At 37.1% G+C, this 27,599-nt stretch overlaps 1 protein-coding gene across 2 annotated transcripts; it reads right to left on the reverse strand.

The window, feature by feature from the left end:
* Nucleotides 1-917: 917 nt before the first annotated feature.
* TOP2A (DNA topoisomerase II alpha) lies at nt 918-27,328 on the reverse strand. Of its 2 annotated transcripts, none has more exons than XM_029927604.1 (35): nt 27,199-27,328; nt 26,199-26,354; nt 25,882-25,972; nt 25,562-25,625; nt 24,027-24,172; nt 23,774-23,871; nt 23,137-23,349; nt 22,655-22,828; nt 22,363-22,464; nt 22,120-22,257; nt 20,513-20,651; nt 19,203-19,360; nt 18,785-18,910; nt 18,433-18,543; nt 18,188-18,293; nt 17,987-18,096; nt 17,682-17,774; nt 17,208-17,322; nt 16,984-17,105; nt 15,249-15,397; nt 13,308-13,539; nt 12,766-12,900; nt 12,437-12,637; nt 12,065-12,260; nt 10,672-10,763; nt 10,404-10,568; nt 10,174-10,257; nt 8,831-9,013; nt 8,428-8,518; nt 4,136-4,288; nt 3,772-3,898; nt 3,601-3,644; nt 3,082-3,168; nt 2,339-2,538; nt 918-2,029 (listed from the first exon to the last, which is right to left on the reverse strand). In XM_029927604.1, the coding sequence occupies exons 1-35, from the start codon at nt 27,217-27,219 to the stop codon at nt 1,901-1,903; spliced, it is 4,551 nt and encodes a 1,516-aa protein (XP_029783464.1). In that variant the 5' UTR covers nt 27,220-27,328; the 3' UTR covers nt 918-1,900. The 2 variants fall into 2 exon arrangements, with proteins under 2 accessions (XP_029783464.1, XP_029783463.1); XM_029927603.1 differs by having other exon boundaries at nt 3,082-3,219.
* Between the last annotated feature and the right edge of the window lie 271 nt (nt 27,329-27,599).

Here is a 27,599-nt window from a genome sequence, read left to right on the forward strand (position 1 = left end):
AGTCAACTGACTGAGCCACCCAGGCACCCTGAACTAAACTAAATTTTTCTTTTCTTTTTTTTTTTTAATTCTTTTTATGGTTTTTATTTATTTTTGAGAGATAGAGACAGTGAGAGCAGGGGAGGGTCAGAGAGAGAGGGAGACACAGAATCCGAAGCAGGCTCCAGGCTCTGAGCTGTCAGCACAGAGCCCGACATGGGGCTCGAACCCACGAACTGGATCATGACCTGAGCTGAAGCCGGATGCTTAACTGACTGAGCCACCCAGGCGCCCCTAAACTAAATTTCTTAAAGTGAGAATTTTTGGGACGAAGAGTTTGGCCTCTTTGCCCAGATTCTGATGAAAGGGCTCATTTTTCCATATCTTCGTTAACACTACCCTTGGGGATATGTTTCGGACATCCCTCTGTAACTCAAGATTACTTTTCTTCTGATACCTTTCTCAAAGATTTTGTTTTTGACATTTAAATAAATATTGTTTGTTTGAACTTAACTTTGGCATAAGATGTGAGGAAGGGAATGGACTTACCTAACATTTCTCTTTTTTAAATGATTAGCCAGTTGCCCTAATTTATTGAGATCATCAAGTAGTTGTCCTGATTACAAAATAGCTATAAAGGAATTATTAAAAAAAAAAAAGACATGTATATTTGAAACTAATTACTGATATAGGGCCAAGGCCTTCTGAGTGTGAAGATGAAGAACTTTGTACCCATGTATAAAATCCCTGATAAAAACATGATTGGCTTTGGTTAGGTCATGATGCCTATCTCTTAAACCTATTACTATGGCCAGGGGCTGTTAGATAGGTACCTCAGCATATGACCAGTTCTCAAAAGGAAGTGAAGAGGGATATATTTTAGAGTAATGAAAAGGGTATATTGCAAGGCCAAAAAAAAAAAAAAGGGTGCAAGTCAATAGGTTGCAATGTTTAGAACATTTTATTAAAGTACAAAATTGTTGGAATTAAGTGAAATAGAAAAACATAGTAAATATTTACAAAAACATTGATAACACTACTCAAGTCACACAACATGTAAAAATGCAGAAGGGCCTTAAAAAGTTTAGAAGTTGAAAATGATAGAGATTTCCCAAAGTGGATATAACTGCTCACTGCTGAGTGAAAAACCAGAGGATCTTGGAGCGAATGCTGTCCCCCACTTTTCTGCAGTCCAGTGCTCCTTAGACATTCGTTCTTTGGGAGACTTGGACTTGGAGACAGCCCGAGGGGACAAGTCAGGAGCTGAGATAGTCACATAAATTGTAGTCTAATTTTCTTCATCCTATTGACTGTGTTGAGGTTATACAGACACAGCCAAGGTGTTTTTCTTCAGCCTCTACTAATATTCAAAAGGATACATAGAATATGAGTAATCTTCTTACTGCTTGAGCAGAAATTCAGCACATAAAAGGCTGAGGGGGGAGTATTTGTATTAGAACTATAAATAGAAAGTTCTATCTACCTATAAAACCAAGGTAAAACAGAATTAATCATGCTCTATCTCATATTTACCAAAAGTAGGAAATTGAAAGGAGGCAGAGTAGATACTTTTAACACAATTCTGGCTTAATGAATGGCCAATAAACTATATTATGATGAAGTGACCACACAAATATGTCTATAGTCCAGAAGAATTAAAAAAAATCAGATTCTAAAGACAAAAGAAAAGACAGTCAAACATAGATAAACCAGAGAAGAAAACAATGCCCATGAGGTGGTCACAATTTAGACAGTATTATAAAAAGGGAAGGGATACTTGGGCTCTCACACTTTACTTTGATAATTCTGCATTAAAACTACCTTCCCCAAACGAAATTTAGAGGGGAGGAAATTAAGGGATTCAGGTAGCTCTAAAATCAGTCTTGGGCTCAATAAGACCATTACTTAAAATAATCACATTTTAGAACAGATCATCTTCATCTGATTCTTCGAGGTACTTTATAGGTTTCTTTGCCCGTCCAGATTTGGCCCGAGGAGCCACAGCTGAGTCCAAGTCCAGTTGGAAGTCCTCACTCTCTGCCTTGGATTTCTGCAAGAGGAAGTCCATGTAATTTGCACAATGTTAGTCTGACAGCAACACTTCACTATAAAAAATATATCAATAGACTACAATTCAAGGAATTTCCCACCTTTTACTAAGTAGTAAGAAATAGATCTAAAGCAATTCTCTCATTGACTAAGTGGCATATTTTTAAATGTAACTCGTGTTACAGTAAGTAAAAGCTAAATGAATTAGGAAATTTAAATTTATTTCCTTAAATGTGTCAGATTAAGAGCAAATCTTGGTTATGTATTTTAAAACAGCTATAGCAAACGGCTGACTAGGATGAACACTCACCTTGCTTGTGACTGCCTTAGAAATCATTTTCTCAAAATTAGAGTCAGAATCATCAGAAGTGGATGGCTTCCTCTTGCGGCGATTTTTCATTTTGGGAGGATCAGGCTTTTGAGAGACATCAGAATTCAAGCCTGGTTCCTTTTTGGTTCCTTTTGGTGCAGCCCTTTTTTTGGCACCTGTAGCAGAGGTGGAAGGCTGACCTGCAAGTCAGCACAGGCTTTCATCATGTCCACTCTTAGATGGATTATGTGAACTTTCTTTAGGAAGCTGTTGATTACTTACATTTAACATAGGAAAAAATCTAATAGAGCTGAAAATACATTAGAGAATCTAAACTATTCTTAAATATTTTTAAGTACAAAGCGAGGCTTAAACTCATGACCTGGAGATCAAGACCTGAGCTGAGATCAAGAGTCGAATACTTAACCAACTGAGTCATCCAGGTGCCTCAGCATCTAATTTTTTAATAGGCATATGTTTTACATTGAACCTTTGCAACTGTTTATGAACCTTATCCCTGTCATAGATAATGAGGTAGATAATACCTGGCATTTTGAGAAATATGCTGATTTTAGACCTTATGACTAACAGTTTTGATCATAAAGATCTAAATATTTGCTTTCATTTGGAAAAGGTTTAATTTCAATATTAATAGTAATTTTGGGGAATAAAAACTTGAAACTGCCTTGTGGTAGCCAGTTACTTAACACCAACATTAACCCATCTGAAAGACTGAGGCTTACTTTTTGCTGCCGTCTTCTTCACTGCTACCTTCTTTTTAGAAGGGTTTGTGATTTCAGTCTCAGCCGAGAAGTCAGCAGCCGGAGAACCTAGAGAAAGTGGTACACTATCCTTGGCACCATCAGCATCAAGGTCCATTACTTCAAATGGCAAGAGAAATAGCACAGATAAACAACACATAAAAATCAATTTCCTGGTCTGAATTCCCATTTAAATACCAAGTCTGTGGCTTTTCCAGAGTATTTAAAACATACTCATAACTTTGTTCTAATTTCTGGATTCTTCATCAGCAGATATTTTTGTACCTCTAGCACTCAGCAAGCATGTGAGGATTTCCAGTATGTTGAGTGTAGAACATGTTTCTGTCCAAAACTAACCCTAATGAACATCAACGCAATGCTAACAAAAACCCACATTTATCTTCCAAGGCAGGATTTGGAAAATGTAGTTCGATTGGAACCCAGCTAGACCCACGTGCCCCAGTGAAGTAGACATCTCACTATTTTTAATTAAATACATACCTGATGTGGCACTTTTCTGTGGCTTCAGTTCTTTGTTAGTAGGTCTAGAATAAAAAACAACAACAAAATCAACATCCTGACAACTAATTCTAAATGTGTGAAGCAACAAAGGATGTATCATTGACTATTGACAACAATCATGATAAGATCCATGTCAGAGAAGATACTTACATTGGTGGGGAAGTTTTGGTCTTAACCGGGCTAACATCTGATGGGACAAAATCCTCATCTTGGGTTTTTTCATCAAAATCTGAGAAATCGTCATCTGAATCCAAATCCACTGTAAATTTGGTTTTTGCTATAAAAAACATACATAGACAAAGAATAAATGAGGGCAATAGAAATATGTAATCCACAGATTGCTATCACAATTCATGAAGATTTAAGCTTTAGTTTAATATTCTAAAAGATGCTTTAGTTTTTCAAAAACCTAAGAATTACTGCTCTAGGATACAGTAAGTGCTGGGATCAGTGCCCTGAAACACACTGGCCCAGATCTTGCAGCACACCTAGCATGTTGCTCGCTTGTGCTTACTTGCTGCTCTTCGTGGCTCTATCTCTCGTGGGGGAACATCAAAGTCACTTTCATTACTGCTCACATCTGATTCTGAATCAGACCAGGGGTTTCTCTTCTTTCCTTTTTTGATTGGTTTAAATGGCAACGTAGTTTGCTTCTTTGTCTTGGTACCTAGAAGGGAGACAGGAATTAACCACCTTCACACATTCTTAGTCACACTTTTCTCCATCTACCAACCGTCCACCTTTCAAGTATTTATTGCACTCTGTGCTACTATTGAGAATACAATGGTGAATGGAAATGGATATAGTCCCTCTTCCTATTGAGCTTATCTAGCTTGGTCATCTAATCCCATAAATAAATATAATGTGTCTGTGTAGGGTATGTGGCATGTGTGCATGTGTTTAAATAAGGAGACTGCTCCAAGAAATGCTTGAGCTGAGATCTCAAGGTTTTTTTTTTTTTATGTTTATTTATTATTGAGACACAGAGAGAGACAGAACAAGGGCATGGAAGGGGCAGAGAGAGGGGGAGATACAGAATCAGACTCCAGGCTCTGAGCTGGCAGTACAGAGCCCGATGTGGGGCTTGAACCCATGAAGAGTGAGATCATGACTTGAGCTGAAGTCGGATGCTTAACTGACTGAGCCACCCAGGAGCCCCTTAAGTTTAGAATTAATTCATTGAAGCAAGTGGGTGATGAAAATAGCATGTACAAAGGACCTGTGGGGAAAAACAATACATCTAGGAAAATGAAAGAAATCCATTATGGCTAGGAAGCAGAAGTTGGGGGGAGAGTGGCTGGTCTTGTTAAAGGTTTTGTTTAATTTTTAAATTTTTATTTATTACTTATTTAAGTAAGCTCTACAACTGATGTGGGACTTGAACCCATGACCTCAAGATCAAGAGTTACATGCTCTACCAAATAAGCGATCCAGGAGCCCCAAGGATTTTGTTTTAAACAGAGAACCAATATAACCAGATTCAAATTTTAAAAAGTTCTCTCAGGTTGCCGGATAGTGATTGGAAAGGGGCAAGAATAGACACAGGAAGATCAACAGAAGGCTGCTGTTGAAGTCAGAGCAAGGGAGGCAATTCAAACAGAAAAGAATGGCTAAGAGGATGGGGCAGTTGGTTAAGCATCTGGCTTCAGCTCAGGTCATGATCTCACGGTTCATGGGTTTGAGCCCTGCGTTGAGCTCTGTGCTGACAGCTCAGAGCCTGGAGCCTGCTTCGGATTCTGTGCCTCCCTTTCTCTCTGACCCTCCCCTGCTAGCACTGTCTCTCAAAAATCAATAAAAAGCATAAAAAAAAATTGGCTAAGAGGAAACCGTGAGGGTGTTTAATGGTTGAGTAAGGAAGTTTAAAGTCACTAGTCCTGGCCCAAAGATGAGAAGGCCAGCACTCTCATTGGTCTGATATCACATTTCCTAGTTGAATCTAACCTTACCTAGCCTCCTCCAACAACCCGGTTTTCTATCTCTCTGTCATCTAAAGTTTTTTTTTAAAACTATTTTCCAATATAAATAAATCCCTTAATATTTATGATTGATTTTTGACAAGGGTGAAGACAATTTAATAGGGAAAAATGGTTTTCGATATGGTGCTGGGACAATTGGGTATCCACATGCAAAAGAATGATGTTGGACTCCTTCCTAATGGCGCATACAAAAATTAATTCACAATTCATCACAGACCTAAATATAAGAGCTAAAACTAAAACTCTTAGAAGAAAACATAGGGGTAAATTAAATCTTTATGACCTTGGGTTTTGGCAAAAGATTAGGTAGGATACCAAAAGTACAAGCAACAAAAGGAAAAAACGAAGATAACTTAGATTTTGTCACAATTAAAAACTTGTGTTTCAAAGGAAATCATCAAGAAAATAAGATAATCTGGGGTGCCTGGGTAGCTCAGTCGGTTAAGTGTTCAACTTCAGCTCAAGTCGTGATCTCACAGTTGGTGGGTTCGAGCCCAGCATCGAGCTCTGTGCAGACAGCTCAGAGCCTAGAGCCTGCTTCAGATTCTGTTTCCCTCTCTCTCTGCCCCTTCCCTGCTTGCTCTCTGCCTCTGTCTCTCAAAATAAAATAAAGACATAAAAAAAAAATAAAAAAAGGAATAATCTATAGAATAGGAGAAAATATTTGAGAATCATATATCTGATAAAGGCCTGGGATCTAGAATACATAAAGAAATCCTACAATAAATTCAACAACAAAAGACAAGTTAATTAAAAAAATGGGTGGGGTGCCTGGGTGGCTCGGTCAGTTAAATGTTGGACTTCAGCTCAGGTCATGATCAGGCAGATGTGAGCCTCACATCAGGCTCTGTGCTGACAGAAGAGAGCCTGAAGCCCACTTCAGATTCTGGGTTTGCCTCTCTCTCTGCCTCTCCCCTGCTCATGTGCACTCTCTCTCTCAAAATAAACATTAAAAATAAAATGGGGGGCGCCTGGGTGGCTCAGTCGGTTGAGCGGCCAGCTTCAGCTCAGGTAATGATCTCACGGTTGTGGGTTCGAGCCCCGCGTCAGGCTCTGTGCTGACAGCTAGCTCAGAGCCTGGAGCTTGCTTCAGATTCTGTGTCTCCCTCTCTCTCTGACCCTCCCCTGCTCACGCTGTCTCTCTCTGTCCCTCAAAAATAAATAAAAGACATAAAAAAGAAAATAAAAAAAAATAAATAAAATGGGCCTAGGGTCTGAATAGAGATTTTTCCAAAGAAATATAAAAGGCCAACAAGCAAAATGAAAAGATACTCAATCATTAGCTAAAAGGGATATTGCAAATCAAAACCACAATGAGATACCGCTTCACATCCACTAGGATGGCTAGAATGAAAAAGAATGACAAAGAATTAACAGTGTTGGTGAGGCTATGGAGAAACTGGAATGCTTCTACAGTGCTGAAGGGAATGTAAAATGGTGCAGCTGCTCTGAAAAACAGTGTGCCAGGTTCCTCAAAACATTAAACATAAAAAAATCTCATTGCCCAGCACAATTCCACTCCTATGTATTTACCCAAATGAAATCAAAACACCAAGTCTATGGGGGCACCTGGGTGGCACAGTCAGTTAAGCAACTGACTCCTGATCTCAGCTTAGTTCTTGATCTCAAGAGTCATGAGTACAAGCCCCCGTGCTGGGCTCCACACCCAGTTTGGAGCCTACTTAAAAACCAACCAACCAACCAACCAACCAACCAACCAATGAAGTCTACATAAATACTAATATATGAATGTTCATAGCAGTGTTCACAATACCCAAAAAGTAGAAACAAGCCAGATACCTATCAACTGATGAACAAATAAATAAAATAGGGTATGTCTACACTATGAAATATTATTTGGCAATAAAAAAGAATGAAGTATTGATACATGTTACTACATGGATCACCCTTGAAAACATGCTAAGAGGAAAAAGCCAGGCACAATAGAACACATATTCCATGATTCCACTCATGAAATGTCCAGAATAAGTAAATCTAGAGACAGAAAGTAGACTAATGACTATATGGGGGAGGGGAAATTGGGAGGAAATGGGGAATGACCATTAATAGTCAATTCTAAAACTGATAAATATACTGAAATGATTAAATGGTATACTTTTAATGGATGAATTTGATATGTGAATATCTTAATGAAGAAGTTAAAGAAAAAGATACTCAATGAAGGCATAATCAAGTGGTTAGTAAAATTCTTTAACAAAATATTTATTTATTTTTGAGAGAGAGAGGGGGCAGAGAGAGAGAGAGAGAGAGAGAGAGAGAGAGAGAGAGAGAGAAAGAGAGAGAAGATTTAAAGCAGGTTCCAGGCTCCAAGCTGTCAGCACAGAGCCCAATGTGGGACTCAAACCCACAAACTGTGACATGACCTGAACCTAAGCTGGATACTTAACCAACTGAGCCACCCAGGTGCCCCTGGGTAGTAAAATTCTTAAATTTAATTTACTGGGAGCTACTATAACCCAGACATGGTGTTCAACTCTAGGGGTGATACAAACATGACTAAGATGCGCTCACTGTTCTGAAGAAGCTTTATATAATATATATCAGGGTCTTATAACTGGCTAGAAAGTGAAATCTAATAAACTGAGTGTTTTCTTTAGATTCCCAACTAAGGAATTCAAGTTGCCAAATTAATGAATTATTTCAAAACGATCTCTTCTAAAATGAATCAAATCCAAAGACAGTATTAGGGAGGTTCTCAAGTAAACTTCAGACACTGTCCTCCATCATGTTACTCACTGTGCAGAATGTACCAAGTAACAGGCACAATTTAATCTCAACTCTGTACATTTTACTTAAAATGTTTAAATACCTGTTTCTCTTTTCTGTTTCTTCTCCAACCTTTGTTTCAGACCTTCTAGTTCCATATGGTCCTCTTGAGGGCTCCCTTCTGTATTTTCACTCTAAATGAGAGCAAGACAAAGAGTTCTATCAACTTATTTGGAATATATGGTCAAATATACAAATATATGTCTAGTCAAAGAGTGATTTTTTTTCTTTAAGTTTTGGTTAAGGGCTCTGAATAAACGTATGGGCATGACTTTTTCAAGATACTTAAACATTAAAAAAAAATTAGGTTCACAGGAAAGAAAAGTTATGATTAGATACAGAATAACTTACAAACTATGGAATTAGAAATTTTATATATCGTTTATTAGATTTTAAGTTGAAATAGGTTTCAAGTGTTTTATACTTGACCTTTTCAAGAGTATTACCTTAATTTTCCTTTTAATCTTTTTTTCTGCCTCTGCTTTCATCTCTATGGTCACTCGGGGGATGACTCTTCTCCCGCACGGAGAAGGCAGAACTTCAGCCATCTGTGTTTTCTTCCCCTTTGCTTTCCCCCCTTTCCCAGGAAGTCCTATTTGTTCTTCTTGTTTTTCCTTTGTTTCAACAGCCTACAAAAGGGTAAAAGAAAGCAAGTTTATAAGCCAACAAAGACAATACAAAATCTAGGCTAGTTATAGGAATAGAATAAAAGGCAACAAACTAATTTTAATTTGCTACATCTTAATAAAAATTAAAAAAAAATGTATGTATGCAATCTCCAAACCCAGGATGGGGCTTGAACTCAGGACCTCAAGATCAAGAGTCACATGCTCTTCTGACTGGCCAGCCAGGCACCTCACATCTTAAGGTAAACTTGTGATAACTGTACAACTAAGTGTATCACCAATAATAGTGAATATATAATTAACTTTGACAAGTGTGAAGACAGAAGATTGGGTTCTACTCTGGATTCCACTATTTAAGGTTCTGAAGATAAAAAGGGGGGAAACTGGATTAGGGATAAAATACATAGGTACATATATACATATTTGTAAATTTAAATAAGTGAGAAAGGGTGGAATTCTACTTGTACATCCATACTTAAGTGTAATAATATAAAATTGCATGGTAAGCATTATAGCTTAGTTTATGAAATGCTTTTATTTTAAAATAATGTTGAAAAACAAAGCAAATTAGTGAGATTTAGGTTAACAAAGTATTTTCTGAAACTTATTAGTGAGCCCTGAAGGTAAATATCTTTGTCCGTTTAGGTTGCTTGAGGGTCTGGGTTGGTCTTCTTACACATTTAAATTCTTTATCTCCTCAATCTCAATAAGTCAGAAATCAACTCCTGCCCTTTGCTCTCTTTGTCCCAAACCTTCTAGGAAGTATGCTTCCCAGCATCATTTACTTTATCATCACAATCCGTTCTTTTATGGGTTATCTTGGAATTGTTTCCTTAAACTTTTTATATTCTTTCTATTGCCAATTGTGAAGTTTCCTGACAAAGAGGTCTACTGCTAGAATATACTATTTCATTAATAAAAACTCTTGGGGCACCTGGGTGACTCAGTCCATTAAGTGTCTGACTCTTGATTTCAGCTCGGGCCAAGGTCTCGTGGTTTTTGAGTGTGAGCCCCACATCAGGCTCAGTGCTGACAGTGCAGAGCCTGATTGGGATTAGAGAATCCCTCTCCCATGCTCGCTCTTGCTCTCTCAAAAACAAAAACTTAAAAATAATTAAAAGAAACAAAACTCTGTAACGCAGATATTATTATAAACTACACACCTCTAGCTCTTCAATAAAAGCAGCCAAGTCTTCTCTCCACAAATCTGATGGACTCTTTCTCTTTAATGTTTCTAGCTCTTGTTCCTTCATAAGACAGTCAGAAAATTAAGCGTTAATTTATGGACATAAGTAGCGCACAATTTTCATGGAGCAGTTTTTACTTTCACTAGTTATTAAAACAACATGTAGGCAAGTTATTAAGCAACATGTATCCTCTACCAAAACCTCACTTTTTCATTTCTCAGCTTGCATAGTTCATCCTTCTTTTCCTTGGTGAGATACCAAAGAGGCATATCAAGAAGGTAGTTGAAGGTTGGTCCAGAATCTTTTACAGAGTCACCCTTTTCAGCTTCATTTTCATTGTCACTCTCTTCATTTTCTTCTTCATCTGGTACCTAAAGGAGGCATTAAAATGTAGCTTGAAGAGGACATGTGAAACAGAGACATTAGATTAGACACAGTCTTTAATAACATAGAAAAGTGCTAATAAGAAATTACCTTTTGCTGGGCTTCTTTCCAAGCCTTCACAGGATCAGAATCATAACCCCTCTGAATCAGAACTTTAATTAATTCTTTCTTAGGCTTATTTTCTATTAAAAAAAATAGATAATGGTTTTGAGCATGAGGTTGTACAATATTGATTCAAAAGATTAAAACTAAAAATTAAACTGTCTTTGTCTTACATAAATTTGTGTATCCTGGTATACAGAGAAGTCTTTTTCCCAAACCACTGTGGATGTAAATTACCACAAGGGGGGCAGTCAAATCATATATGACACATAATCATAACTCTTAAAAGAATAGAAGAAATCATACCTTTACTTCTGATAAGTCTCTACCTCAATTACACTCCCTTTTTAACATTTCAACATTTGAGTGGGCAAGTTTTTAGTGCCACCAACCCAACCAATAATTTCTCCATGCTGCATCCATTTCCTTTTGCTCCTCCAAGGGCTACTGCAGCCAATTTATTACACTTTGAGGGGATACTGAGTTACTAGTTACTGATATTTCAGAATGAATTTCTGAGTGCCATATTTTATATTTTATTAATTTGATAGTGATTACATGTTTGGAACTTCCATATTTTTAAATACTCAAGAAGACTGGAGAGTCCCATTATTTCATCTAAACACAGCCTTTCAGTTTTCTTTGAGTCATGTCCAATATTACTCATTTTAGCCTTGCCTTAAGCAACAGTTCTATGAGATTAGGGAGCTGACAGTGTTATTAGTTTTAAAAAATATTCATGAAATTGAACATGTAACTATTAACTTAAACATTTTTGTGTACCACCAGAAAATTATTCTGTGTCACCAGAAACTCATGTTGCCATGTTTTGGGACTTGCTCCTATAACCCATAAGTTAGTTACCTAGCTTTCCTACTGAGCCCTGGCCAGGGTTGAACTATTTCTTTCTATTTCTTTTAACCTTCCTTATACCCCAGCTTTTATCAAAACTGTTCTCTTCTTAGTTACTTAAACCCTGACTTAGTTGCTTCTAGGTTTTCTTTCTTTTTTTTTTTTTTTTATAATTCTGAGACATAACTCAGTCTCAATACACAATTTACTTGTAATATAAGCCATTTATAATCCTCCTTCTAGTCTTTTTTTCCCCTATCAGACCTAACTTCTCTTGATCACTTTACACAGGTACTTTTTCTAGTTCTCTATTCTGTCTAATGTCAACTAAATCTTGTTTTCTCAAGATGCTCAATCTAAGAAAAGCTATCTTTTTCAAACTATAAATGCCTAGGTATTTATAATAAATGCTTGTATAAGTAAGTAGCCAGCTGCACTAAATGGATTTTGCCCTCCCTCCCATTATTCTCTCTAAAAACGTTTAAAGTTTGGCATAATTGTATAGATAGTTATTATTCTAAAAACATACCAATGATTATTTTGCCATCTATTTTCTCTAAGATAAAGCGAGCCTGATTGTTCAGTTTAGCAGATTCAGCACCAAGCATTCCTAGTAGCCATTCTTTTCTTAATCCATAATATTTAAGCCTGAGTTCAAAGAAGTCTCTTAGAATATCCAACACTGTATCATATTTCTTTAAACATCCTACATGGTCAAAAAGCACCTAGAAAAGAAAAACAAGATTGGAGACAAGAACAGATAAACTGGCTAAACTTTAATGGTTTTACAGAAATAAATTTATTCTTTAGAAATATAAAAGTATTCTAGGATATCCTTTTAAAACTGATGGATTTTTAATATAAATTGAAACATATGGATTTCTCATAAAGTGAGACATACCATAGAGTTGCATGTGAGACTAGTTTGGAGTTTGAAGACTTTGTGTAGTCCCACTCTCTCTGCCTCTGCCAATTTCTCTTCAGTCATCTTCACAACAAACTTCACAGTGGTGTCTGTATGGTATTCCCTATAATCGGTTATGAGAGGTGGTGTCTTCTCAGTGCCATTCAACATGGGTTCTAGAACCTGTTCTTTATATGTCTGAAGAAAGACAGAATAATTCTTTTGTTAAGTGTCTAAAACACAGGCTTATGAGTATTCAACAAGCAGTAGCACAAAGTGTTTCCCTGATCATAAAAATCAAAGAAAAAAAATCCACAGTTACGTACCTGGGTCCATGTTCTGATTGGAAGCTCTGAGATTTCAATGGTTGTGGAATTGAGAATGGCCACTTCACCACTAATCACATATTGATTTGGAGCCAGCTCTTCAATCGTACCCTTGAAGTTCTTGTAACTTGGAAGCTACATTGGTTATTTTAAAGAACAGGTTTTCTAAATGTGACACTAAAACCAGAAGTCATCACAGTATTAAACAATAAATCTAATGGGGCGCCTGGGTGGCTCAGTTGGTTAAGTGTCCGGCTTCAGCTTAAGTCATGATCTCGCGGTTCGTGGGTTCAAGCCCTGCATCCGGCTCTGTGCTGACAGCTAGCTCAGAGCCTGGAACCTGCTTCAGATTCTTTATCTCCCTCTCTCTGACCCTCCCCTGCTAGTGCTGTCTCTCAAAAAGTAAATAAAAAACATTTTAAAAAATTTAAAAAAATCTAATGAACATTAAAGTATGAAATAAATTTTATATGTGTCTTCACATAGTCTGTTGAATTGAAACCAGAGACAACGAAAGATCCTGATACACATGGGATAATTACCATTGGCAAAGGTTCTTCTCCATCCATTAGACGCCTGATATTATTTACAACTTCACGAATATCAAAGTTGGGGATTTTGCAGGACCACCCAGTACCGATTCCTTCAGCACCATTTATCAGCACCATGGGTATAATAGGAATGTACCATTCAGGTTCAACACGTTGATTGTCATCATATAAAAACTTTAATGTGTGATCATCTTTTGGTGGAAATAACAGCCGAGCCAAAGGGCTAAAGAAAACAATCAGAGAATGTTATTTTATAAAAATACTAATTTTGATACTTATGAAAAGGACAAGTATTGTCTCATGCATAAAAATTATCTTGGCTTTAGTTGCTGACTAATAGTTGTTTAACAGTATTTATGGAGCACTTTGTGCTAAGGCACTGTAGACATAAAGTCTCTAAGGAGCTCACATTCTACTACAGGGAGATAGACAATGCACATAACATTTTGTCAGGTGGTGGGGTAAATGCAGAACAAAGAAAAAGCATGTAAAAGTGATTGAATGTGTTAAGGAATGGTAACACCTCCTGAAAGGATAACATTAGAAGAGAGAAGAAATTGAGAGAATGAATCATGTGGTCATCTGGAGGAGGAGTGCAAGCAGAGGCATGAGTAAGTTAAAGGCCCTAAAGAGTATGCTTGGCATGTTTGCGTATAGGCAAAGGCCAGGTGTGTTTGGAACAGAGATACTATGAGATGGAATCAAACCATATGGGGGGGTGGGCACATAGATCATGTAGGTTCTTTAGAGTTTGCTCTAAATGAAGCAGTTGGAAGCTTCTGAATCAGAGTGGCCCATTAAAAAAAGTTTAATTGACTGCCACAAGGATTAAGGATGAAAGAAGGATGGTAGACGATACAGTATTTTAGATAAACAGAGTGCCTTAGTATTTTTCTAATGCAAAGCCCATATGATTTGCTGATGAATTAGATACTAGTGTGAGAAAAGGTGACTCCGAGGTTTTTAGTCTGAGAATTAGAATGATGGCATCCCATTTACTGAGATAGGAAGGCTAAGAATTTTGTTTTGGACTTAGGTTTGGGATGCTTATTAGCATTAGTAGTCAGCTCTAAGTGATTCAAGGTTGGGACTGGGAGTGTAGATGGATGAAGTATCATCCCTGGGTAGGAAGTGAGTGTAGCTAATGGAAAGAGAGCTAATGAAGGAGTTTTGGTGCAAGTCAGTAGTTAGAGGCTGGGAAGATGAGGACCCAGCCAAGCAGATGAATAAGGAGGAAAGCCAACAGTCTAGTGTCTTAGAGGGCAAATAAAGAAGACTTTTAAGGAGGTGAAGTGATTATGCAATGCCGCTGAAAGGTTGAAGAAGGTGTGACAGCTGAAAATCGACCATTCATAGTGATTTTCCATAGATTTATAAAGGAAATAAAATTTCAACTGTGGTAGTTCAGAGGAATTAAGCTCTTCTTTACCCTGGCTCCATGTCTACAGCAGGGTTTTTCAACCTAAGCATTAACATTTTGGGTCAGATTATTCTTTGCTGTGGGGTGCTGTCCTATGCATCGTAGGGTCTATCTCTGGCAGCTGCCCTCTAGATGTAGCACCGCTGCCCTGGTCATGACAATCAAAAATGTCTCCAGAGAGTACTATGTACCCTGTTTGAGAACCACTGCTCAATAGGATGAAAGAGAAGAAAATATAAGAAATGGAAGTGAAAACATTTAGTTTGGCAAGGAAGCAATACTTCTAAGAAATTCAAATGCATGGCTACCAAACTGAAAGAGAATTTAGACTCTCTGTTTATTGTAAAGAGTAGCATAATTAAACTTTAATGGGCTAGTTAAAAAAAAATAATACTCTTAGCATTTACACCAAAAGTACATTTTCTGATTAACTGATTTTATTTATATTTCTGGTCAACTAATTATTTCAAGATTAGAAATGGCAATTCACTAGATACTGAAAGCATACCCACCTGAGCATTGTGAAGATGTATCGAGGACTAGCAGAATCCTTACCACCATGCAGCCTGGTACCAAACTGACCAATGGGCTGCAAGAGGTTCAGATTATTGCTACCCACAAAATTCTGAGCCAAATTGATAATGGTCATCATTAGTGACATCTGAGGGTGGAAAAAGACTCATTAATATGATCTGTAGACTCTTAATAATACATATCCATTATTATCACTAAACCTCGCTATAATTGTGTAAGGTTTTATGAAGTATAGATGTTTATTGATTCTTCCCAGATAAATACATGGCAGACCTACATAACCTAAGACTTCTGGCTCCAAGTTGAGGGCTTTTGCCTTCTAATAATCAAGTCTTACTTAACCTTGAAGGCATAGCTCTTCTCTTCACTCTCAGCAGAATGAAATATTTCCACCTTTGTGTTACAACACTTTGCTCATTTCTATTCTAGCATGCATCACTTTTTGCTATAGTTGCATGTATGTGTTTTGGTCCTCTGGTTAAATTGTGATTATACTTTAAAGGAACATATTTGATTTTTTAATATATACCTGGTGCATGGTAAGCATTCAACAAATGTTTGTTGTGTGAACATTTACTGAATGCCCACTATATTTTGATTGACAGTGACAAGTAGGACAATCATTACATTTAAAGTACTAGAAAATGGGGCCACTGGGTAGCTCAGTCGGTTAAGCATATGACTTCAGCTCAGGTCATGGTCTTGTGGTTTGTGAGTTTGAGCCCCTCATTGGGCTCTGTGCTGACAGTCAGAGCCTGGAGCCTGCTTTTGGATTCTGTGCCTCCCTGGCTCTCTGCCCCTGTCCCATCCATGCTTTGCCTCTGTTTCTCTCTCAAGAATAAATAAAACAGTAAAAATAAATAAATAAATAAATAAAGAATGCATTAGAAACCTATAGGCAACCTAATTCTTTAAAATATATGAATGCATGGGTGCCTGGGTTGAGTATCCAACTTCAGCTCAGGTTATGATCTCATGGATTGTGAATTCCAGCCCTGCATCTGGCTTACTGCTGTTAGCGCAGAACTCACTTCAGATCCTCTTTCCATGGCCTACCCGCTACTACCCTGCCCCTCATCCACTGGCTCTCTCAAAAATAACATTTAAAAAAATATATATATATGATGAATGCAAAAAAGCAATTTAATCACAAATCTATAAAAAGGAATATGTTTGTGTAAAGTCAAACAATTTAGACAAAAAAATTGGAAAGTTGTCCTTTTGAATTGACAGGGATAACCAAAGTTAACCTGAAGCACACCCTTCTAGATATTTTGCTTTAGGTATTGTTCTGGCTCTTTTTCTCCACCTGGACAACGGACTGGATATTCTTAATGTTAGTACACACAGATTTACTTGAGCTATATCATTGACTCTAGGCATAGATGTGTCACAATGTAAAACAATCTTCGAATTGATAGACATTTTCGATGCCTAAATTTTAGAATCAGTTATTAAACATCACTAAACATCTTTGAACATAGATCCTTGCAGATTTGTGAGTACCCTCATGAGGATACTGTTTTTAGAAATAGATCTGTTAGGTCCAATGTGTTTACACATTTATAGTTTGACAGATTTCAGCAAATGGTCCTCTACTATGGATGAACCAGTGTTCATCTCACCAAGTACTCTCACTGAGTGCTTGGAAAATGGTATTACGGGCATTATTGTTATAATACTTTCTGGAAACACTATGGATTGTGTCTTTACCTCACCATGATGATAAGAGGACATCTCAGCCACTGACCCAGCTAACTGCGCAACCTTCACCTCTCGCTTGTCATTCCGTTTGAAACAGGTAAACAAAACCTTTCTTTGACCTGGTTTCAAACCTTCAAAATGAAAGAAGTGCAAATATTAGTAGCCTCAATTTAACCATTTCTAGTCATTGATTTCTATGTATGATAGAAACATGCTAACAGATTGGAGCTCACCATCTACCATAGATGGAATAGATCTTTCGTTATCAGAATTTGAGAACAGGATAAGTTCCTTGTTTATGAAATCGTTGTACGTCAGATATGTGGTACTTTGCCCATACAAGTAATCCTGAGGGGACCAAAGAGAGAGTATTTCATGATCTAGGTTAAAATAAAAAAAGGTCACTGGTCTTGATAACATTTAACACCAAAAATAAAAGTAAGAAATCTTTCAGCATATCATTTCTGTGATAATTCTTAAGTCCCTCAAAGATACAGAATTATACAGACATTATTTTACAGGTTTTAAAGATAAAGCCAACGTAATTGCTGCACAATTAGGAAAAAGTGCATTGCCTTTGCAGTTTCTTTCAGACCCCATACATTTATGCAGCCGTCTAAATAATCACATTTATATAGTTACCTATTATTAAATTTTTTACTGAAATAACTAGTCATTGTATTGTAGGATGTATAAGATTTTTTTACCTCAGGAAGGCCAAGTAACTTCCGCTGCCTTCTGTCCTCCATGAAATGAGTTAACCATTCCTTTCGATCATCTATCTGTTTCTTGCTAAAGGCCTGCAAATTAGAAATAAAAAACTGACATGGAAAGGTTCTAAAATATCTCTTGTGAAAGCAAACATATGGTCCCTTTCTCTAAGATACGCTTACCAAAAACATTCCATATTCTATAAAACATCCTATTATATAAAAATTTATGTTTTAATCAGCTAGCTAGAGTAGTGATTTATAAAACCAAAATGTATGTATGAGACTGAATTCAAACTGACCAGGCTGATAGCAGCATCATCTTCAGGACCAGAATATTTGAACTGAATACGATGTCTTTTCATATCTGCAAAGTATTCTTTAGCTTCTTTTGATGTGCTGGTGCCCAAACCTATACAACCAAGAATACCAAGTTACTCCATATAATCTTGTACAATGGTATATAACAAAATGAGAAGTTCTATATGGGTTTCCTTACAAACCTTTGTAGTACTTGACTTTCCATTTTTTATGATTTGGTGTAGAACTCTTCCATTCTTCAAATTCAGGAAGGCTGTAGAATGCCATTTCTTGCTTGTTCTTAGACACCTGTGGTACAGAACATATTGCTGTGGTTTTGTACACTGCTAGGGCATCCCCTGTATACTGTACATCATTGGGCCTATATGCGCATAAAGGGTTGAGTAGGGCTTTAAAATATCCATTATAGTAATTTAGAAGTTAATACCTTTACAATGGGAGTGATAAATTCTTCCAGAAAACGATGCCGCAAAAGAGAGGGCCAGTTGTGATGGATAAAATTTATCAGCAAGCCTTTGATATGGGAACCATCTTGGTCCTAGAAATATTTGGAAAGCCAAAACACAAAAAAATTATTGTGAGGCTAAAAAAAAAATTATGATTGACCTACTGGTAATTTCTCAAAAATTTTTCTATGGGGATTAAAAAAAGAAACCCATCCACTTACTCTGTATATGTAATATATGTATAATGAATAAAGCATCAAGTTAAGTAATTTCCTTACAAAGGAGGAAAGCAATAATCATAAACAATCTAAAATATCTGAAAGCCTATCTGACCTGATCTGTCATAATCATTATTTTCCCATAACGAAGAGTCTTCAATGAATCTTCATCTTCATAGTTTTTCTTATACTGAAGACCCACAATCTTGATGATATTGTTAATTTCAGCATTTTCCATGATCTGAAATAGACATACCAAAAAAAAGTAATTTTTTTGTTTATTAAATTTGAAAAGAACAAAGAAATAGGACAGTATATATTGTTTGGGTTTTCTTGAGCTTCAGTATTTTCAGTTATTAGCCTATACTTTATGTAATATCAGAAAGATCTGTTAAGATATGCTACAATGTGCCCAATTTCTTAAAATAATAATAAATATCTAAAATATATTTCAAAATGCCAGTAAGGAAATGAAATAGGAACATGAAGTCATGCATTATAAAACTATATTTAGATCCTAAAGATGGTTCTACCTGTTTATGAGAAGCTTCTCGAACGTTGAGTATTTTTCCTCTAAGTGGGAAAACCCCGTATTTGTCTCTCCCAACCACACCAAGGCCGGAAACAGCCAAAGTTTTAGCTGAGTCTCCCTCAGTCAGGATAAGTGTACACTCATTGGAGTTTCGCCCCCCTAAAATAAAAACACACAAATTAATATTGGCACATTTAGTTGAACCTTAAATATACTAACTCAGATGCGCAATTAATAGTTTTGTGATAAAACACTAATAAGCAGATATATATTAGAGCTAAAGTTCATAGTAAAAAAAAGTCCTAGTTTCTTAGATTAATTTTTCTTTTTAAAAAAGATTTTAAAGTAATCTCTACACCCAACATAGGGCCTGAACTCACAACCCTGAGACCAAGAGTCACACACTCCACTGACAGACAGCCAGGTGCCCCTCCTAGACTAATTTCTCATGATATTTATACTGTTATTGAACATTCATTTGATATTATGTTAAAAAATATTTGTTAGCGATGGGGTTCAGGACATAATACCCCCAAATAGGGCACTTAGCATACTGAATATTTTAAGCTGAACTGAAAGATCATGAGACCCTCATGTGAGAGGTACCCTCCATACACCAGAGAGGAAGGGGAACATTCTTATATCACAGAGTGACACTGAAAAGAATCTGAATGAACTTCCCCCGGCCCGTACTAAACTTAGTTCATACTCTTTGTTCTTATCATATCTTTCCATTCTTCCTCAAACCTAATGTAAAAAAACTCAGTTTTAACCATTTCTTTGTGTTTTCATTTTCCTACGAAGGCTCCTGTGTCAAGTAAAATTTATATTAAAAAATTTTGTATGTTTTCATCTATTAATCTATCAGTTTAATTTTCAGACCCAGCCAGGGACCTAAGAGGGCTGAGGAAAACTTTTTCCTCCTCTCCATTAGGTAATAGATCACTATATAGGTATTTTATACTCTTAATAGTCATCTTACCATTATTATAATAGCCAAAAATTAGAAATGATCTAAATGTTCAGTAACGGAATTGGTTTATTTAAAAAAAAAAGTTAGTTAATTAATTTGTTTAATAAGTAAATCTCTACACCCAGTGTGGGGCTCAAACTTAGGACCCCAAGATCAAGAATTGCATGCTCTTCTGACTGAGCCAGTCAGGTGCCCCAAATTGGTTGACTTTTAATCGAGTAAAAATATTCCATTGAATATTATTTATCAGGGGACAGTACCCATGGTATGGGGTTAATGAATAAAACAAATAACTAAACCAAAATATTTGAAGTTTGGAAGCATTATTAATTGTGTACCTGCATCATTGGCATCATCGAGTTTGGGAATTCCCTTGATCCTGTTATGTTTTACAGCTGAACACTTCTTGTTTAACTGGACTTGGGCCTTAAACTTAACCCAGTTTAGTATGCTTTCCACAATACCACAACCAATTGCCTGAAAATGAGAAGATTCATGTTAGGGAAGAAGAGTTCTGCCAGAAATCTAGAATATAAATGAGCTCTTAAATAAAAATCAAAGTTTAAGAAGAGGCAAAAAATAATTTTCAGACAGAGAATGACAGGTCTTCCTGTCTTATGTTATCGTAACTGAGGTAACTGGTTCCTTTGTGCTCATCCATTCAATAAATATTTACTGACTACATACTTCTATTGTGCTAGGCACTGAGATCCATGTTGGAGATTTAGTGGTTAAAACAAATTGGTCATGGTCCTTGTCCTCATGGACTTCAAGATTCAACAAGGGAAGATGGAAATAAAATGAGAAAATACAAGTGTGATGAGTGTTATGGATAAGTGAAAAGTATGTTGTATCTAATAATGTATGTCCACTGCTATAACGGAACCAAGTTAGTTGGAGAGAAGGGTAGAAAATAAAGGCTTTCCTAAGGAAATGACATTGAAGATCTAAAGTAGTTAGCAATCCAGGCAGGATTACTTATCATGTGGAAAAGCTGAAAGGAAGGAAGAGTACTAAGGCTTCTGAGTAATTTGAAGCCAGTAGGACTGAAACTTAGATAACATAGGAAAAAGTGGCACTGAGATGAGGCTGGAGATGGCAGGGTCTTGTAGGCCACATTAAAGAATTTGAACTTTTTTTGATTACTCAAGAGCACTACAAAAAAAAAGGACTGAAGTGTATTAATATCACAAATCTATTTTTTTGTAATGTTTTTATTTATTTTTGAGAGAGAGAGAGAGAGAGGCAGCGTGAGCAGGAGAGGGAAGGTCAGAGAGAGAGGGAGACACAGAATCTGAAGACAGGTTCCAGGCTCTGAGCTAGTGGACAGCACAGAGCCTGACGCAAACCATGAGATCATGACCTGAGCTGAAGTCGGACACTCAACGGACTGAGCCACCCAGGTGCCCCAAACATCACGAATCTATTATAGTAATATAGAAAACAAATGATAGTGAGAAGCTATTGAGGTATCCAAAAGATGAGTCTTACTGGTTGAATTAGAGAGAAGGCAGAGGGGTAAAGTAAAGAGAAGGCTCCCACCTTTGTTTAGGAAATCTAGTGTTTAGTTGGAGCCTTTTACTAAAACAGTAAATAGTTTGTTTTTGGGGAAGCTCCTTATGGAAAGATCAGTGAGTATATACAGAACTGATTTGGTTTTGTATGTGTCAAACTGAGAAGCAACTTTAGGAATTCAATGTGTGGTAAGCAGTTAAATAGGCTGAATTCAGAAGTGATCTAAATGAAATGGTGATATCTAATGGGGAAATTTAAGCATATGGATGGTAATTAAGGCTGTAGTAAGACCAGTGAGGTGAAAGCTATTTTTTATTTCTTTTTCAGAGGCAGAAGACCTGCGGGAGGAATCTTTGTTTTTGCAGGGCTAGGAAAAGCAATGGACAATAATAAAGCAAGGTGCTTCTATTTCTTATATCTAAGTACTCACAGCTTTGATGAATTTTTCACTTAATAGGCATGTTGATCCAAAGCTCTTGACTTGTAAAGTCATGTTCTCTTTCGTCTGAGAATCAAAGGTTGGGTTTTCAATTAAGGCATTCACAAAAATCCACATGTGATTTTTCACCTGCAGGAAAAGTTGACATTATATCACTAAAAACTTATGCTTTATTTATAGCCCCTCTCTTCTTCCTTGTCTTTAGAAAAAGAAAAAATTTCTAAAATACCATACCTGATGTGCTTTTACTGCAACACCACCTTTGTTCTTCTTTTTTACAACCTCAACAAGTTTAGTCACAATCTGATCAGCTACATAATCAACATGTCTGCCACCCTAATGGGGAAAAATACCAAATTGTAAAGCTCAGGATCCTCAAAATTATAATAATGACCAAATATTTAAAACAATCTAATTTAGCTCCCTTTATGCCAAGGTAGCCAAACATTCAAATTCATTTTCTATATTAAAAATAATAATACTTCTATGTAAAAATAAATCATGAATAATACAAAAATAAAATTACCTTGGAAGTAGCAATGCTGTTGACAAAGCTAATTTGCTGAAAGCCTTTTTCACTCATTGTTAAGCATACTTCCCACCTGGGGTTTACTTGTTCATGGATAATTTTCAATGGATTGCCAGTTTCATCTACTTTATCCTTCAAATACATATCTACATAGCTACGGAATCCTTTTACCTGCACAGGAATTAAAAGTTATGTTATCAGAAAAAAGTTACAAAAAGTATTCAATGGTAGACCATGAGGATTTTTCAAAACCAGTGAAATGATGTTTACTGATGGGCATAAGAGAACGGTAATTAAAGGGCATAAAAGGATTTATTTAGGAGACTGTATGATAGGAACTAAAATCCTGAGTTTAAAAGAGATAAGTAAAAGGATGTGGCGTATTGTTTTCTTTTCAGGAGTGTATCTGAGAAATGATTAGATCTGATGATGATTATATAAAGTCTTTCATTGTCCTTAATGCCCCAGAAAATACTTACTGGCAGCTTATTTCCATTGAGAAAGACTTTGACATCTTTAGTGGATCCAGCAATATCATATGCTCTTCTGACCATTAGTGCAACAATATCTTTGTCTAGGCTTTGCATTTTAAACTTGGACAAATCAGGCTGGAAGGTAATACATGTATAATCTTCCCCACTGAAGGGCTTGAGTTCCATCTCACCGGCCCTCCCCATGTTATCCATCCACGTCTGTCAAGTAAAAAATAGGAAAGATAAAAAATTCAAGTCTTTTCATAACGAACTAGAACTAAACACAAGTTTATAAGTCCTAAAAAATAACCTAATATATGTTCATGAATAATTTTCCATGATTTAATAGTTTATAAATTAAGTTAAACCAACCATTAATGCTGTTATAAATTGCTAACATATTATTCATTTATTTTAAATGGTTATTTTTGAGAAAGAGATAGAATGAGTGGGGGAGGGGCAGAGAGAGAGAGAGGATCCTAGGTAGGCTCTGTGCTGTTAGCACGGATCTCGTTGTAGGGCTCAAATTTGAACCGGAAGATCATGAACTTGAGCCATAGTGAGATACTTAACCGAATGAGCAACCGAGGCACCCCACTCAAGTACAATTTATAATGGAGGCATAAGATACTTCTTTACTTGCCTGTTTGAACATTTTCTTGTATTCTCTACTGGCTGTTTCCACAGTAAATTTAGTACTGAATATGTTACACAGTTTGGCCCCATAGCCATTTCGACCACCTGAGGAAATAAATGTAAAATACCTTGTTATCACTGGTAGTGCTAATCAATTGTAGAGATTTACTCCAATATTTCTAACTTTTATGCCACAATCATTTAAAAGATGTGCTTTTTTCCAGCAACAAATATGTTCTTCATTTTCCTCAATACTCTACCTGTTACTTTCTTTTCATCGTCATCATAGTTACTAGAAGTTAGGAGCTGTCCAAAGATGAGAGCGGGGACATACATCTTCTCAACTTTGTGTTCAACAACAGGAATACCTTTCCCATTATTCCATATACTAATTAAATTGTTTTCCCTAAGAAAAGAAACTTTTATTGTAAAACAGATGGTAAACTAGCACTTAATATTTTTTATACTTAAATATCATTATTTCTAAAACATATAAATTGGCAAGTCTCAATTTCTTTGACTCTTCATGTATATCTTCTGAAATTCAGCATGAACTACTTTTCCAATCATGCTTAGTTCCTGACACTCCTGTAATAGAAGAGGAAAAAAAAGTAATCCTTTTCCAACACCTGGGCAGATAATGATAATGCTGAAAAAATATGAAATTTTAAAATGGTAGCATAAACAAAGGGAAATGATTTATGCCCAATGGAAAGGACAAAATTTAGGAACAATATTATTACAGTGCTTGCTATTTTTAATTATTTATTATTATTTTAATTAATATTTATTATTATTATTTTAATTATTTATTTTTTTATTTTGAGAGAGAATCCCAAGCAGGCTCTACACTTAGTTGGTTTGCAGTCAAATGTTCTACCCCTGAGCTATACCCCCAGGCTCTACACTTAGTGTGCTAGGCTCCAGGGCTCGATCTTACCACTGTGAGATCATGACCGGAGCTGAAATCAAGAGTCTGTCACTTAAGAGACTGAGCTACCCAGTCACCCCTATTATACTGCTTTGAGGAGGATCATCTGTACGGTCCCTAGCTCGCTTAGCTTTCCCACCCAACAAAGCATAATGCAGAACAAATATGAAAGGGAAAAACATTACCGACTGTAAACTTCCCTGCTTGCCAATAAAATGATAAAAATTTATTTGGACTTATTTCTCTCTTAGCTATTTTAAGTTAATTTACAGAAAGATAGTACAGTTTGGGGCATCAAGGTGACTCAGTCCACTGAGCATACGACTTCAGCTCAGGTCATGATTTCACGGCTGAGTTCAAGCCCCGTGTCAGGCTCTGTGCTGATAGCTTGCTCAGAGCCTGGAGGCTGCTTCAGATTCTGTGTCTCCTTCTCTACCCTTCCCCTGCTCACGCTCTGTCTCTCAAAAATAAACATTAAATAACCAGAAAATGTTCTATCCAATTATTCTATCACCACCTGCTGGTTTACTATTTGAATAGCATCTTAAGAAAAAAAAGCCCTAGATTCTAGAATGCTTAGAGAGAGCATTTATTGGGGATGCTTATTGAAATATTTAGGGATGAAGTGTCATAACATCTGTAATTTATTTTACAATGACTCAGAAAAAATATAGATGGAACAAATATAGCAAAGTATTGAAACTGTTGGATCTGGGTGGTAGTTATCATAGATTGTCCATTTTAGCCTTCTGCTTTTCTGCACTTTTGCAAGTACAGCGGGGAGAAAAGCCAATGTTAGTATAAAGCAAAGTAAAGGCAACTAACAGTAACAAATCAAAGACAAAGGCCATGCAAGAGACTTACGGGTCAATTGTGACTCTAATACAAGACATTTTTGGGTCCCTTTGTTTGTTGTCTGCAGCATTGACTGAAAGAAAATACACGTTTGTAAGAAATTTAAGTATACTGAAAAACATTAAGATCTAGAAAGAGAAAAAAGTCTCAAACAGCACAGGAATAATATTACCCAGGTGTTAACATTTATTCATTGCACTGTTTCTAGGAAATAATTCAAATTGCTAGACTCCGGTAAACTGCCTCACTTTTGCCAGCTACATGGTTTGCTAGAAATGATACTGCTTATGACGGATTTGACCAGTTGATCTTTATGTGAAGGAACTTACCTAGAATCTCATCAAAGATTTTGTACAACCCAGGGACAAAGGTGACTTCTCTATAGTTAATGCCAATATCTTCATCGTAAACCCACATTTGCTAGAAATAAGGCAAAAAAAAAGTTACTTTTACCCTACATTTATTCTATCTTATCATCATGATTACTGTAAAGTCTTCTGGATTAAATACTACAATATACATATGATAGTCCGGACCAGTTCTAGTGACACTCAAAGTACATGAAGTATATATAGCAAATTAACCTGGAAGGTTATATATATATATCTTAACTGCTTGGTGACTGCATTTCATTACTTGGTTTTACCTGAGTCACTAATTCCACAGAGCCAATGTAGGTGTCTGGGCGGAGCAAAATGTGTTCCAGTTGGGTTTTCTTTTGATAGATTCTTTCAACAGACAGTCTTTTCTTAGCATCTTCATTTTTCTTTGTTTTGCTGATTAGCATATTTTCATTTACAGGCTAGCAATTTTAGAAAATTGTAGAAAAGGGATTTTTAATCAGAGGTTTATTAAAAACTATAAACAGAACACCCACTGTAATGATTTACCCACTGCAACAAATCACAGTCTTTTACGAGGTTATTGGTATAGTTTACATCGTTTTGTACAAACACAGCAATTTAGGTTAATTTGCAGCAAAGTTCCGAGGGGTCAGAGTGGATAAACATACATTAAATGCACGTGACATGGAAAAATTTTCCTTGAACGTTTTAGAGGTCATCAATAAAATACACCCCCTTCTTTCATACATTTCACAAGTATTTGCTAGTGCCCACTGTGTCCCAGGCACATAACAGATTCTACTCAGCATCAGTTCGGGAGGCCATCGATTCGAATCTTTGGCCAAGTTAACGTTTTGAACACAGGAGGGACATATTCCAAGCAACTAGGGCCTGCCGGCTCCTCACTAGGAACGTCGTGCAGTGCTCTGCACCTTCCAAGGTCAGGGGCATTCAATCCCATTTTCAACGGGAGGGAAGGAGAGGAAAGCATCTGTCTGTGCTGCTTAAAGTCACATGCGGACCGTTATCAGACAGGCCGGCTTGAATACTGACCCCAGAAACAGTAAAACAGAACCCAACACCCCAGAAGCCAGAGTAGCCGATAAAACTTCAATACTAGCACCATAAAGGGGTGTTCTCTTCGCGATCACGCCGAGCCCAGGAGCCCCTGGTCGACGCGGAATACCGGCTCCCAGCCGGCAGCGATCCGACCCCAGTCCAGGAGCCTAACCCTTCGCCTGCAGCCAGAGAGATGCCGGGCCGCGCTGAGGCTCCCCGACCCGCCCCTTCCGCGAACTGTACCTGCAGTGGTGACACTTCCATGGTGACGGTCGTGAAGGGGCTCGAGAACCCTGCAAGCGACTAAACCGGCGGGACCCTCGAGACAACCACAGAACTAGCCGCTACTCCACAGACGCTCGTCGGTTGGGAAAGTTCCTCTAGTCGCGTTTGAACCTTTCTGGAGCCGCCCAAACCAGATAAGCCAATCCCTGCCTGGCTCTCACAAGCTCCGTCTTGAGAAACCAATCATAGCTGGTTTTTTTATATCCACCAATGAATGCCTGAGTTGGCCGGGGGCCTGTTTGAACAAGCCAATTAGGCAAGGGAGGCGGGGGTAGAGGGCTTTCAAAAGGCACCATTCGGCGCCTTAGCGGAGAGACGGATAGAGAACCTGGCCAATGGGGAGGGTTTCATTTGTTCTC

This window comes from Suricata suricatta, chromosome 17 (assembly GCF_006229205.1).
Source record: "Suricata suricatta isolate VVHF042 chromosome 17, meerkat_22Aug2017_6uvM2_HiC, whole genome shotgun sequence".
NCBI classification, from domain to species: Eukaryota; Metazoa; Chordata; class Mammalia; order Carnivora; family Herpestidae; genus Suricata; species Suricata suricatta.